At 40.7% G+C, this 14,710-nt stretch overlaps 1 protein-coding gene across 8 annotated transcripts in view; it reads right to left on the bottom strand.

Moving 5' to 3' along the window:
- Positions 1 to 7,796: 7,796 nt before the first annotated feature.
- LOC122535798 (serine/threonine-protein phosphatase 2B catalytic subunit 3-like) overlaps positions 7,797 to 14,710 on the bottom strand; it is a 90,977-nt gene continuing 84,063 nt past the window's right edge. For 3 of the 8 annotated variants that reach the window (XM_043667618.1, XM_043667621.1, XM_043667619.1), the window contains 3 exons: positions 14,499 to 14,583; positions 14,198 to 14,295; positions 10,714 to 12,833 (listed from right to left, as the gene is read on the bottom strand). In XM_043667618.1, the coding sequence (XP_043523553.1) occupies positions 12,640 to 12,833; positions 14,198 to 14,295; positions 14,499 to 14,583 (377 nt within the window). In that variant the 3' untranslated portion in view covers positions 10,714 to 12,639. Of the gene's footprint in view, positions 7,934 to 9,826; positions 9,983 to 10,713; positions 12,834 to 14,197; positions 14,296 to 14,498; positions 14,584 to 14,710 lie in introns of those variants that run through there. The other 5 variants (XM_043667622.1, XM_043667623.1, XM_043667616.1 and 2 more) reach the window with 4 other exon arrangements.

The following is a 14,710-nucleotide window of genomic DNA, read 5'->3' as shown; positions in this document are numbered from 1 at the left end:
AGGATAGGACAAAAGTATTGTTCACTGGCTACCCTCAGTTTGCCTAGAGTTCCATAATATAGAAGGAAGCGACGTCGGAAACTGCAGGAATGGGAAATTGCAGGAATCTGTACTACCGACGACGTATGAAACAACTAGCGATGGTACAGAGAGTCCTGACATCACATGGAACTTCACGTGTTCTGAAATACCGATAGTTTAAAAGTGCGAAAGTTTCCTCGTGTCCTCTGCGATTTACAATGTTGAACCATGGGAATTAAACGTGTAGAATTCAACCATAGACGAAGAAGAGAACAGACCATACGCACAATGTTTCTTTGTGTCGCACGCGATGTTATCGATTTAGACTAATTGTAAGATAACGGAATTAAAATAAAATTTTTAAATGAAATTTAATTGTAAAAGTTGTAAAGTAATCCGATAAATTGTTTAATTAGAAGAAAGAAAAAAAAATTATGGCTGCAGTTCATTAGCTTGTACTATTTAATATAGAATTTCTAATCGTGTTAATTATAACTGCTGACAGGAATGTTTTCAATCCTCTAATCCTCACAATTAGAGATTATATCAAGTAATAAAGACTGCCCAGGTCTCGCCACGTGGAGGTTGTTACACGTGGAGACCCACTCCATCCACCCTGCGTAAAAATCTACTCGTTATTTCTTTTAGAAAACCTCTTTTTAATGTACGTTTACGTAATATTTAATCTTTGATTGTCGTGCAAACGAACAACGAAAGTGGTTTCAAGGGAAACCGACGCGATTGAAATTAACGAGAAGAGTAAAAGTCGCAACGATCTTCAAAAACGAAATGAAATTAAGACATCATCCAACGATGAAACTGAAAACTAAGACTTAAAACTAAAGCTTAAAAGTAAGATTTAATATTGACAATAAGAGTAAAAATTAAGGCTAATAATAAAAAAAAAAAAACGGAAAGAATAAAAATTGCAGAATGTTCTTGGATGGATGAACCTTCATTTTGATCTTAGAATTAAAACTTATATAAAGCGCAATATCTATATTAATTTATAACTATACTGACAACATGCTGCACACAATGTGACATATAGAATGAAAGTCAAAAAGGGGAACCAACATTTTGTTTAATGAAATAAATAAAATCATAATACTTTACGTTATAAGTTTACGTTTAAATTAAAGCAAGACAGATGAGAAAAACTTTCTGTTTTCTACGTAAAATAATCTATTTTCTTACGGAATGCGCAAACAATCAATCTAAAATATCTTAACATCTATCTTATTATTACTTAACAGTAAACTTAACAGTCTTCCACGTTGGCACAGTTTTTAGCTTGGTAGCAATTTTAAAAAATTAATTTTTCGAAAACTATAAATATAAAAGGAATCTTTAGGAAATGCCAGATCTCATCACAATGATATGACTGCGAGCTCAAACATCACCATGGGCTTTAATATCTATCTACACTCTATTACATGTGTCTCAACTGTCTACTGTGTAACAAGAATACCAAATTTTGACTCTACTTGTCCATGGAAACTCGTGAAAATGGAGATAGATATTCCGTACCATAAGCTGAAACTTAAATTTAACACTTAATTCTAAGATTTACAATTAAGCTTAAATTATTAAATAATAAGACTTATTTCTCGGGCAACGATTACAACAGATCTTGACAATGTTTCGTATAATAATTCATAGTCTTGAAAGAAAAGAGATAGGAAATATAATATTTTAATTTTTATTTTTCAAAGGTCAAAATTAAATTTATATTTTTACGACAATAATTTTTTCACTTCGTCACAACAACTGTTTTAACATATACTTGATGCAAGCTTATCACAAAAATAACTATGCTGTAGTCAGAAATCAAGTTCGCCAGTAAATTAACAAGGACTAATGATCAAAAATGATTATTTTTCATCTACAGTAATAATTTGCGAGTGCATCGTTACATTTTTCTTTTACATCGAACCCATAACGTCGCGCGAGCAAAGAGAGTTAAACGATCCCCAAAATTACGCGGCAAAAGGGACTGGTTGCATCGTCAAATCTGTATTACGTTTCATTTCTGGCAGGTATTTTCTCGTCGACACTATCGAGCTTGCTCCTCTACAAAACTTGTTTTCACAAAGTTAGATGTCCGTAGCTTCGAATCGAAGAGAGATCCATGCAACTTTACCATACAGATTCCGATAAATTTCCGGTCAATGAAGAAGCTCTCCGAGGTTGTACTATAATCCATTTCCTACTACGTTCAATTTCACAATTACTATGAGAAATAAATCGGAAATAAACTTTCGTTCAAACCCTGAGAATCCTTAATTTCGTTTCTCTATTTTTGTCTTGTACTAACAAACAAACATTTTCATTGAAACCATCGTGAAACCTTCGTATTTCATTTTCATTTTCGAGAGATTTTCCCTCGATTTAAATATTTTTGATTTCGTTCGCAAGTTTCCAAGTCCAGTACATTTTACATGTACTGCGCGTTCGAAACAAGCGGAAAGTAAGTTCATACCAAGGGCGCTGATTCTCGCTCGGGAGAGGAGCCACCACATTGCCACGTGAAAGTGTGTTGTAAATGTACGGAGGGGTGGAGGGGGGGAGGGGGAAGAATTATTCAAACGCGTGTAATTTCCTTAGCTGACAAAGGTACACGTGAAATCGGGCGAATCGATCGGGGTTACGAGGCACAGCACGCTTTTGCGCGTTGCGAAGTAAGTGTGCAGCGCTTTTGTATAATTAGAAAAACACTTTGCGTTACCCACATTTCCAACTTTCATTGATCCATCGATAAAACGGTCTCCCGACAATTATTATTAAAACAAAATTTGTATCTCTAACGTATAAATATTAATATATTTTTAATTGTTCTTAATCAACATACGCAGTAGATTTTGTAACATTTCGCGAGAAGTAATTGATCGTTCGCTGTTCAAATGTAACAACCAACACTCTACGTATAGTTGACAAATATAATATAACTGTCGTTATCTGTAAAATGATAATTATTAATCTACATGTGTGAAAAGGTAATAAGTTATCCGTCTATGTGTCTTCTTGATGAGAAAATAAGAGCAGAAACGACAAGACCAGGTGCACACATTTTGTTGACGTCAAGCTTCGACGTCATCCCGCGTCGCACGTGGTACGCGTCATCGCTTATTACTTTCACGCAGATCGTACGTGTGTTTGTTGCGCGCCAACTGCTCGAATAACGGCACCCATTACACTTTTTCGTTCTTAATCGACAAATATTTCCTCGGTGACAACTTTGTTAATCACCTGTGGACTAGAAAGAATAGGACGTTTCATTAAAAATAATCCTTGAAATGGAATAGTGTTTCTTGTGTCTCTACGAAAAATGGAAGATTTGTGTCCAAGAATGAAATCTCGAAGATCAAACAAGTATCAAAAGACGAAACGTTTTCATTCATTCAATTCTCACCTGTATCACTATACATCCTAAACTAATCGAAACGAGGAAACTCAGGATCAAAACCCACCGCAGGATTACTGAGAACTAAAGTCAGAAGTAGTCGAAATGATTCGTTTGTAATTTTTTTCACAGAAATGAAAATCAAAATAAATATCCGTTCCTGGTGTACAGATGCTTTTTCTGCTTTAACCCAATCCAAATTCGCAAAATTCTCGTATTCATTGATACTGATCCCTTCTTTCAGTCGATTCAGACTCTCGGCGAAACTGCTGAAAGTTTACTGTTGTAACGCGTACGGCGAGTAGGAGAGGAAAAGGGAGACGAAGCGTCCATCCAGGGTCGTTCGCACGCATAGAGCATGAACCCGAGACTGTCCGGACTGCGAACGTCGGCGTCGGCGTTTCACGATATGGCGGCTATAGGTTGGTGTCGCGGCGCCTCGCGTCGCTGGGACCGTCGACGACCGAGGCAACAGTGGTGGCCAACGCGTCGCGTGAGCCTGTGATCCGCCATATTGGCCGCGAGCAACCCGTTCAGACTGAAAGAGAGAGAGAGAGAAGAACCTTCTCTCGCGAACCTTCGCCCAAGATTCGACCGTGGGGGTGAGAAACGAGGGCGTGTAACACGGAAAGAGCGTGTGTGTGTATGTGTGTGCGTGCTTGCACGCGCGCGCGCGCGCGTGAGTAGAACGAGGAAAACGGAAGAAAGGAGCTGGCGACGGAGGTGGTGGAGGAAGACGGCCGAGATACGCCTCGAACCTGCCTGTTTTCCACCACGCCGCACGGGGTGAAACAGGAACAGACGGACGCTAGGAGAGAGAGAGAGAAAGAGAGAGAGAGAGAGAGAGAGGGAGGGAGGAAGTGTGATAGTGGCTGGGAAAGTGTCAGCGCAAAAAGTGTCCCCCGTGCTTGGGGCTGGATCGGTGACTACGGCCGTAGCACCACCCTTGGCCTACATCCCTTCGTTTCGAACGACTCGCTGACCCTGTTCCCTTTTTTTCTCTCGTTTCCAACGTACTTGATTCATCGGCCACCGCGATCGTGACCGATCGTCGCGCGTCAACAACTCCGTTCGACTGCCCCGAACGTAACCTCTTAATTTCACGCGGTGCGAGAACACTTCGGGCGTTCGTGAGGCGACATATCGCGAGTATATCCAGCAGTCGTCACTACGTCGGTACCACGTTTGCGTGTTTGCGGTCACGATCGTCGAGAGTGAGATCTCACGAGGGAGCGAGGCGGAGAGAGGGAGAGAGAGGGAGAGGGGACCGAATTGGAGAGGAAAGTTCCGATTCGGAAACGACGCGACTCGCGGTGGAGAATCTCGAGGTGGAAGGTAAAGCGGGTTAGCTGGTCGGTGTCCAGCGTGACAACGCCGTGGGCACGTCTCTCCCTCTGGTCACCCGACTTCTACCAATCAATAACCAGCGCACCCGACTCGTTCACGCTCTGCTCTCCTGCCTTCCTCTCCCTCCTCACTCTCACTCTCTCTCTCTCTCTCTCTCTTTCTCTTTCTCTTTCTTTTGCGTTCTATCCGTTTCCCTCGTTTACTCGCGGCTCGCACTCGAGATACCAAACGAACGCGGAACGAAACGGATCGAGAGTGGGTCGAGTTCAATTCACTAGGGGCTGAAAAAAATCGCCTCGATGTATTATTGAGAGGCTGGTTTCGTTTCGCCGCGGTTGATGCCTTCCCGTTTCCCTCTTCCGTCCGATTCGCGCTGTTCCTCTCTGTTCTCGTGTGTTCCCTCCCTCGTTTCTTCTCCCCTCGTTTCCGCTTGCTCTTCCTAGCTTTTGCCGCCCTTTTCAGCGGCCAGAAAGAGAAATAGAGAGAGAGAGAGAGAGAGAGAGAGAGAGAGACCTGCGCTCCAGCAGACTACTCCCCAGCGTGTCTCTCCTCTGCTTGTCCCTCTGATTGTTGTTCCTCCTCTTCGACTCGGGAACGGGAACCAGCGACGGCGAGCGGAACGGAAACGGGCACAGCGAGCGATCGGTGACGACACACACACACACACACCGCGTGTGTCGAGAGACGGAGAGAGAGCCGAGGCAACGCGAAACGAAACGAAACGAAACGAAACGAAACGAAACGAAACGAAACGAGACGAAACGGAACAGCGAGAGGCGGCGCGGCGGTAGCGGCGCTCTAGCTGCTGGCCGCGCCAGCGCCCTGCACGCAGCACCTTCAAACAGAGCCACGAAACCTATTTATACATCGTAAACGTAGCGGACGACGTAGCGAGAACAGCGCCGTGTTCTGACCGCCCACGCGAGCAACAGCTCGAACGAACCGCGCCGCGAGCTCCACGACCACGAACCTCCAGAGTGGACGACGACCAAGACGAGCAACAGCCAGCCAGCCAGCCAGCCAGCCAGGACGAGACCAGCCACCAACTTCTCGCCTCGTCTTCACGTCTCTACGTGTTGCTGCTCCGTCACTGAATATTCGCCATAACGTCGTCGTCGTCGTCGTCGTCGTCGTCGTCGTGGTTGGAGGACGTAGCCAAAGTTAACCGGAGGGAAGCAAATTTCGGTGGAATTCGTGAAACGTTCGTCGTCCATCCATCATCCACCCATCCCACCGTGTACACTCCCGTACACTTCGATTTGAAACGATTCGAGGGATTGGAATCGTTTCTCACTGGTTAAAACCGCGGATAGAGAGATAGATAGATAGATAGATAAATAAATAGATAGAGAGAGAGGGAGAGAGAGAGAGAGAGAGAGAGAGAGAGATTCGTTGATGGCCGTGGTGTCGATGGACAGGGAGGAAATCCTCATGGGACAGGATCAACGAGAGTGGAGTCTGGCTAGTGGCGCGACCACCGGAGCCCACCCATAGGGGACGCCATTGAGAGTCTATCTTTCCCTTGGCGTGTGATCGACCGTCGCGCATCCGCCTTCGTCCCTTCTCGCATCGTCGTGTGCCGATCTGCGCGCTCTACACCACCGCGGCGGTTGCTCTCCCGTCGCCGGAGCTGCTCCGCTCGCTGGATGGGGTTGGGTGTCGTCGTCGTCGTCGTCGTGGTGGTGGCGGTGGTGGTGGTGGTGTCGTCGTCGTCGTCGACGGTGTCGTTCGGTCCTGGTCCGTTGTCGTTGAACGTGTGTCGCCGCTGGTGATCGCGTTGCCGGCGAACCAGTGGACCGAGAACAGCGAGAACGAGGAGAAGAGGAAGAAGAAGAAGAAGAAGAGGAGGAGGAGGAGGAGGAGGAGGAGGGGGAGGAGGAGGAGGAAGAAGAAGAAGAGAGCTCCCGAAAGTGTCGGAGCTCTCGAAGGCTGGGCGGGAAATGGCCGGTGGTGTACTGTGTTATAATGCTTGAGGACGATCCGCTGGCTGGACCGACGAGGCGCGCCGATTCGAGCGATCGTTGTTGCTCAACCACCGCGGCCGACGTTACTCCCCGCTCGGCTGTGATCGAGGCTGAAGGTGTCGGCGAGGTGTTCGTCGTCGAGGGGATCGCTCGCCAACAGACTACGAAGGAGAGTGACGGTGACGAAGGGGCGGCTCGCGTAGCCGGGGCTACGTCTGGTTGTGCGTGTGTGGTGCGTGGTGCGCGCGTATGTGTCCGTCCGTGAGTGAGTGCCGCGAGTGAAAAAAAAAAAAAAAAAAAAAAAAAAAAAAAGAAAAAAAAAGAAAAAAAAAAAAAAAAAGAAAAAAAGAAACGAATCGGCCAACAATCTACCAGCCTCTGCCCGCTTTGCCGCCCGCTCCGTGTCTACACGCGCGTTCCTCCCCTTCTTTCCCGCTTAGGTGGAAACTTTCGGAACGAAATTTTCATTCTCACCGATCTGCACCGATCCTCCGATCGGCACGGTGTGTCTTCGTGCCACGCGCGCGCAACACACGGAGACTTTCATTCTCTCGCATTCAACTCTCCTTCTCTCCATTCCGACCAACGAACCTTCGTTACGCGTGCTGCTCGCTCACTCCAGCGCTTCTTGGCAATCGCCGATTTGATTTAAGTGGCGATCCAATGTGGCCACGGGTCGTAGAGCGGCGGAAGTAGGTCGTGCAAGTCGTCGTCCACGGGCAGGAAGAGGACGAAAGAGACAAGGGCACGGCGGGCGCGCAGCTCCTCCCGCGAGGCGAATATCCCAGCTGGTTTTGGCCGCGAGCAACCGAACGAGGCCAGCCGAGCCGTCGTTGAGCACCTCAATCTTCGTCCGGGGCACCAGTCGCAGCAACGGCCGCCGAGACGCGAACGACACACGCGACGACGACGACGACGTTGCTCGTTGCTCCCACGACGCGCTCCACCATCCTCTTCATCTCGGCCGCGTTCACGGACGTTCGTTTCTCGCGGTGATCCCCGCTGCTCCTCCTCCTCCTCATCCTGCTCGTTGCAACGACGACGACGACGACGACGACGATGATGATGATGATAACACCTCCTCGACTCGACGAACGGCACGCTGGCGATAACAACCGGGGGTGAGAGACGATCGATGGATTGGATCTTTCGGCGGTGGCGACGACAGCACTGGGACCTTAACACCCATCCTTGCCACCTGAAAAACGTGCAACGATGGCCTTCGTCTTCGTTCCATCGTGCTTTGCCGGCCGCGTTTTCCTCGCCGATGAACATCGTTTACAACGTTCACGTCGTTGCGCTGGCGATGGTTCGAGAGAGACAGTGTTTCGCGTTTCGTGACGAAAAGTGGCGAGTCGAAGATTTTGATCGTTTCGTGAAATTACTCTCTTGGATCTTTTTTTTTTTTCTTTTTTCCCCCGAAGCATCTGCACAACGTAGGTTTATCATTTTTTATCACGGCCAGTCGGCTCTACAATAGAAACTTGAGTAATCTGCTAATGTTCTAGATGTTTTGTTTCGTTTGATTGAAACTTGAAATTGATTGGCCCCATATTAAAAGAATGGAAAATATAAATAAATTTACAATTTACTTCTTTTTCACAGACATAATATTAAATTTTAAGGATAAAACTATTAGTATCAAAATTAATTATAAAATTCAATTTATATTATTGTTTTTTTCAAATACAAGAACTGGGTGAACTGTATATCCACCATTATCATTATGTTTACATCATTCATCCTCATCAATTGATTTTACAAATTTTTTCAATTCATGTAACAGGAATGTCCATCAATTTTAGGATCCTTCAATTTTATTGCAAGCAGTTCTTACAATAAAAAAATTTTTCTTCAAATTTTTATGATCTGAACGATATGAATTAGTTTCAATTACTAATTTGTAATTTTATTAATTTTATCATTATCAGAATTAACAGGAGCAAGTACAATATTATTAATTTATCGTAATTCTAAAACAAGTATCCCCATTTCATTCTACAAATTATCCTCAAAAATATTCACTCGTGGAAAGAAAAAAAATGTCTCAAACGAAAGTTATTCAATGTCGAATACGATTTATTTAATTTAATAATATTTTTCCAAAGATTCGGAATCACAGAATTTCTGACGTACGCGATTCACGACCGAAATCTTCGACTTTCACAAACAAGGCACGAATCCGTGAACAGTTGCAGTTGGTATGAAGCTGGGAAAGTTGTACGGGATCGTAGGAGCTGCCGACGCCCGGTTTCCCCCAAAGAGCCCTAATTTCTGGAAACGAGCGTTTCAGAGCGCTCACGGACGATTATCCGATGGAAAAGCATCGGCGATGTTTTAGGTCTCCTTTGGGGAACACGGAGAAACAACTGTGCGCGAAGTTTGTGCGAGTATATCGATCTCCCTTTTACGGCTTTGCAGCCTTGATGTTTAGCATGCGGTGAATTTCGTTCGAGGGAACCACCCATTTCAGCCAGTCGCTTCGACTCGCCGCTCCGAACCCTTCGACGGTCTCATAATTAAAAGTAAGAAAGTAAGAGAGAAACAACAAATTAATATAGATCGAACAAATTAATATTTTATATTTATATAAATTTTATATTATTTCACGTTCAACTGCAAGCGTAGGTGAGGAAATAATAAAGAAGTAGGTTTCTTTTTTTTTTTTATGATATTATCGTACTAATTTATCACAATATTATACTGTAAATTTACTAGTATACTATAGTATATTATATTATTAGTATACTATAGTATACTATATTACTAGTATACTATAGTATATTATATTATTAGTATACTATTGTATACTATATTATTAGTATATTATATTATTAGTACACTATAGTATATTATAGTATACTATATTATTAGTATTATTATATAATTAGTACACTATAGTATTATATAATTAGTATACTATAGTATACTATATTATTAGTATACTATAGTACTAGTATAATATATTTATCAGCACAGTACCATGTAATTAAAAATAAAAACAACGAGACGATAGATTTCTTTTTTAAATATTTCTTGATCTATTCTACGTGTTTACATAATATATTTGTTTTCATTACTGCTGTTGTAACAAAAATTTTTTTTTTTATTGTTTCTTAAATTTCAAACCGTCGAAGGGTTGATGAAAGTTGAGGAACGCGGGCCATTTATCAGCAAAAGAAAAATCCACGTATCTGGTGTTGCGTTTCGTGTCTTTTGGGTAGTTCCCTCATTTTCAGTCCTTTCGCTGCAACGAAATAATCTTATTACCAGCAGTGGCTGTTAATGGCCGTCAAGCGTTCCTGACCATTTTCAGCGGTCCAAGGTCTGACAATAAACGGCCGCAACTACTTGTCTCTAATTCGGTTGAACGGCGGACAGTTACCGTGAGAAGACAATATCGCTCAAACTTTGATGAATGTTTGCAAGTTTGGCGAAGTTTGCAGTTTGGAGGAGCTGTGCAAGTCTCCTCGTCTACAACCCGATATACTAATTTGTATTTCTAACGAGGAACAAGCCGACATAGTTTCTGCTAATTACAACGTCGAGACTACGGTCTGTTTTTGCTTGGCGATCGCAATTTCACGCCCGAAATTGTTGAATTACAATCGGGACAGTGGATCCTGAATTTTGCGGCGTCCTTCGCACGTTCGTACGCGAACATTCTCGGCGACGAAATTCCCCAGAGATTGATTAAAAACACGGAATTTTGTACCTGGAAACGTACGAAAATCCTGGGCCTCGAATTCCCAGCGAAAAGATCGGGACTTTGAAATCAATTTGAAGATTTGTCGAACTCACTGAACCGCGATGTCTTTTGCGGATGTAAAAAAAAAAATCTTTCGCGAGATTTACAGACGCTCGGAACTTTTTAATTTTTTGATAACGTTGACGTTCAATTTTTTTTTTTTAAATAACATTTGCGGAAAATTCCGCGGAAATATCTGACCAAAAAAAAAAAAAAAAAAGAACACGGAAGAAATTGCAAAAAGTTTTATTCGCTGCACCGAAAGGATTAAAAATACATTTTCGAGGGATGGAAACAGCAAAATGCTTGGCGAAAAGTGGAACGATGTTCATCGGGAGGAACGACTCGGCCGACAAAGCGTTTCTCCATGGGTCGACACTCGTGCAACACGCAACAGGAAGCTGTGAGTCCACGTGTACCACCTTCTCCGGGTTAGTCGTGACCCCCATAACCCAACGTGCCAAAGTTAATCGACCACGCGTGACACAGGGTGAGAGAACAGACAATTCAGATATATATATATATATATATGCACATATACATACATACATATATATATATATTCGATGGTGCGTATCGTGCGTGATGAGTTAATCGGTGTACAATTATCGAGCTGTTTCGTTACAGTTTTCGATACACGATCACTCGTGGAACTTCTCTTTCGTTCATTCTTCGTTTATCATCTACTCTTTCTAACAAGACAAAACTTTCAAACGCCTGAGCCAAATACTACTGCGATTTTTTCGTGGATCATAATAATAATGATTTTCTTTTTTTTTTTTTTTTTTTAATCGCTCCTTTCACTGTCTCGTATCTCTCGAATACTCGATCCGATCGATCCGATGAACGAATTCTCGTTTTGTTAACATGTTCACTGCCATGTTTTTCGATACACTGCAAGTGAAAGTGCGTGTCTCACAGTATTTATTTATGTCATCCTTTCTTTTATGAATAACGTTTATTTTTGTTTTGATCAATCTGAAATATTTATAATATTTATGTCGATATATGCTCGATACTGATCGCAGTCAACGTGTTAATGCATCCACAACGACAATTGCTCATCAATCTCTCGTGGATCCTGCGAATTTTGATACAGTACGGACCAGGGTATGACGAGGTTACAGATTACATGTGTATTATAGAAAATTATTAACGTTGATGTTTTAATAAATTTGATAAATTTTATAAAATTGGTAGATCGACATGAAAGGATAATATTAGATTTAAATGCCACTCTTACATATTCAGAACATTTACAGAATGAATAAATGATTGAATAAATAAACAAATCGAATAAACAACAGATCGAATAAATGAACAAATAATTGATATTACTGATATTTCAACCCCATTTAGAATCATTATACTTTCTCAATAGTTCAATCTTGCAAATAGGATTTTTAATTCATAACGAAATGGATCCTGACTTGTTTCACTAAATATTCCATCTAAATTTCTTTTAATTCTTCGTACAGTTTCACATTCGCCAAAGTCGTTAAACATATTTTTCTTAATTATTTTAGACAAGTGATCACAATGGCCGACATTAATTAAATTTGCTCCCTTCCGTATATATATATATATAATTAGCAAACGATCTATAGTAATTTATTATCTCTGTAATAACAGCTTTCCTCTGTAAACTTCAACTAAATTTCCTAAACTTCACCCTCGACGTTAACACTGCAAAGACCATGGTTGCTTCTATCAAGGACCATCGAATTCTGTTGAGATTTTATAAAATAAAAAAAGCACGCGACAGCATTGATACGTTAGACTATAGACTTTCACACAATTTACGAACTGTTTACGAATATAATCAAAGAAACAAGTAGAAATTTGTTTCTTCCATCAAACATTGCCAACACCGAATTATAATAATTTTAGACATTTCATATGACATCTAAATTTTCTATGTAATCGCCATTTTCTGTTCTTTTACTTTCGCTACTGCCGTCAGATTTCACAACCTCGCCGATACAGTGGCACCGTAAATATCTATTCCAAGTTCGGCGGGATCGGCGGGGGATCGAGGATTCGAAAACAAAAAGGAGCGAAGATAGAAATCTTGAGAGAGCGAGTATGAAAACGCTCTCCCTGTCAGGATCATCCACGTGGGTGTGATGTGTACCTTGATTGGACGAGTGTGAGGCTCACGATTGCGATTGCGGTGTGTTGGGGTCTCGCTTGTCTCCCGCAGGATCCGGCGGCTTTATCACGGGCTTCTCCTCGTTTACCGGCGTAGGCGGGGCGTCCTTTCTTGGTGGCATCCTTTCGTTTATAGCGTCCAGACCTTTCGCCTCGGCGAACGAGGTGATTTTGTGGTTCGGCGAGAAACCTTGCAGAGCTGTCGGCAATAATTTCGAGTGAATTGGCCATCGGCACTCGAAACGAAATATCACGGGGATAGGATGCATGGTGTATGAATAGCTGAGAGCAGGAGTGGCTGTCAGTTTGTGGCTGAGCTGATGTAAACGGAGGGAAAAGGGAACAAGAATCCCTAGAAAATTAAGCGAGAGACCAGTTTCGAAAATTTCGACACTGGCTCAATTGTTATGACAATTGAATCGGTTGTTACAAAGAATGGAAAAAAATTGAGATACTAAAATAAATATTACTGATATTATTGTTACTAATATTACTAATATAAATAACAAATTAACTAATATTATTAATAAATACAAATAATAAATTAACTATTATTATTAATAAATATAAATAATAAATTAACTATTATTATTAATAAAGAATAAAAAAATTGAGATATTAAAATAAATATTACTGATATTATTGTTACTAATATTACTAATATAAATAACAAATTAACTAATATTATTAATAAATATAAATAATAAATTAACTATTATTATTAATAAAGAATAAAAAAAAATTGAGATATTAAAATAAATATTAATGATATTATTGTTACTAAAATTACTAATATAAATAATAAACTAACTAATATTATTAATAAATACAAATAATAAATTAACTATTATTATTAATAAAGAATAAAAAAATTGAGATATTAAAATAAATATTACTGATATTATTGTTACTAATATTACTAATATAAATAACAAATTAACCAATATTATTAATAAATATAAATAATAAATTAACTATTATTATTAATAAAGAATAAAAAAAAATTGAGATATTAAAATAAATATTAATGATATTATTGTTACTAAAATTACTAATATAAATAATAAATTAACTAATATTATTAATAAATACAAATAATAAATTAACTATTATTATTAATAAAGAATAAAAAAATTGAGATATTAAAATAAATATTACTGATATTATTGTTACTAATATTACTAATGTAAATGATAAATTAACTATTATTACTAATGAAGAATAAAAAAAATTGAGATATTAAAATAAATATTACTGATATAAATAATAAATTAATAGTTAAACTGATTATTAAATGTTAATATAATATTAATATAATAATTACATTAAATATTATTAATATAAATAACAAATTCATTAAAACAAATGAAACAAAATGTTGAAGTAAGGGTCATTTGTGAACCATAAACTGTATCACAAATGTACCTCACTGTGCACTAGTCTGTTAGGTGGACTGATCGCAATGACGTGTCGGGATTATTAGAGAAATATCACTTGCTCTTGAATCACTGTAAAAAATCCTTTTGATCCACGTAATTCAATTGAATCGCTGACGAAACTTACCGTTTTTTAGGGACGTCTTGCCACCTGATAACGCACCGAGAGGCAAAGCTCCAGTGGGCGTCAATCCCTTCAGCTGCAACACGCTCTCGCTCTCCTCTCTGAAAGACGAACCAATTCCCAATGATAAGTAATCACCGAAGAGCGTAATCGTGCAAAGATCAGTGTAATCGTAATTTTACGTAATCTACGATTACAACGAGTGTAATACTTTTACGAGATGCGCATTTTGATCGAAGTTAAAGGGTTCTCGACCAATCTAGTTTTAAGTTACAGTTACTGCTAATTAAATTGATTAACCGACCTGAGGACGGAGAAGACGCGCGCCATCTTGCCAATGGCTCTGATCTTGTTTCTGATAACCTCCTTGCGTAGATTGGCTGCTGCACCTAGAAAAGCCGAGAACGATCAGTTAGAACGATCAATTATCCAACGATCCTCGCTGGCTCGTTCTCCGTGATCCACGAAGTCGCGAAGGCACGATGCTAAAACGTACAGGAATATCTTGCTCTAAAG

The sequence above is a fragment of the Frieseomelitta varia genome, unplaced genomic scaffold, assembly GCF_011392965.1.
Source record: "Frieseomelitta varia isolate USP_RPSP 00005682 unplaced genomic scaffold, Fvar_1.2 scaffold_773, whole genome shotgun sequence".
Classification (NCBI taxonomy): Eukaryota; Metazoa; Arthropoda; class Insecta; order Hymenoptera; family Apidae; genus Frieseomelitta; species Frieseomelitta varia.
Note: the sequence above shows the minus strand (reverse complement) of the source record. Positions and strands in the feature narration are given on the sequence as shown.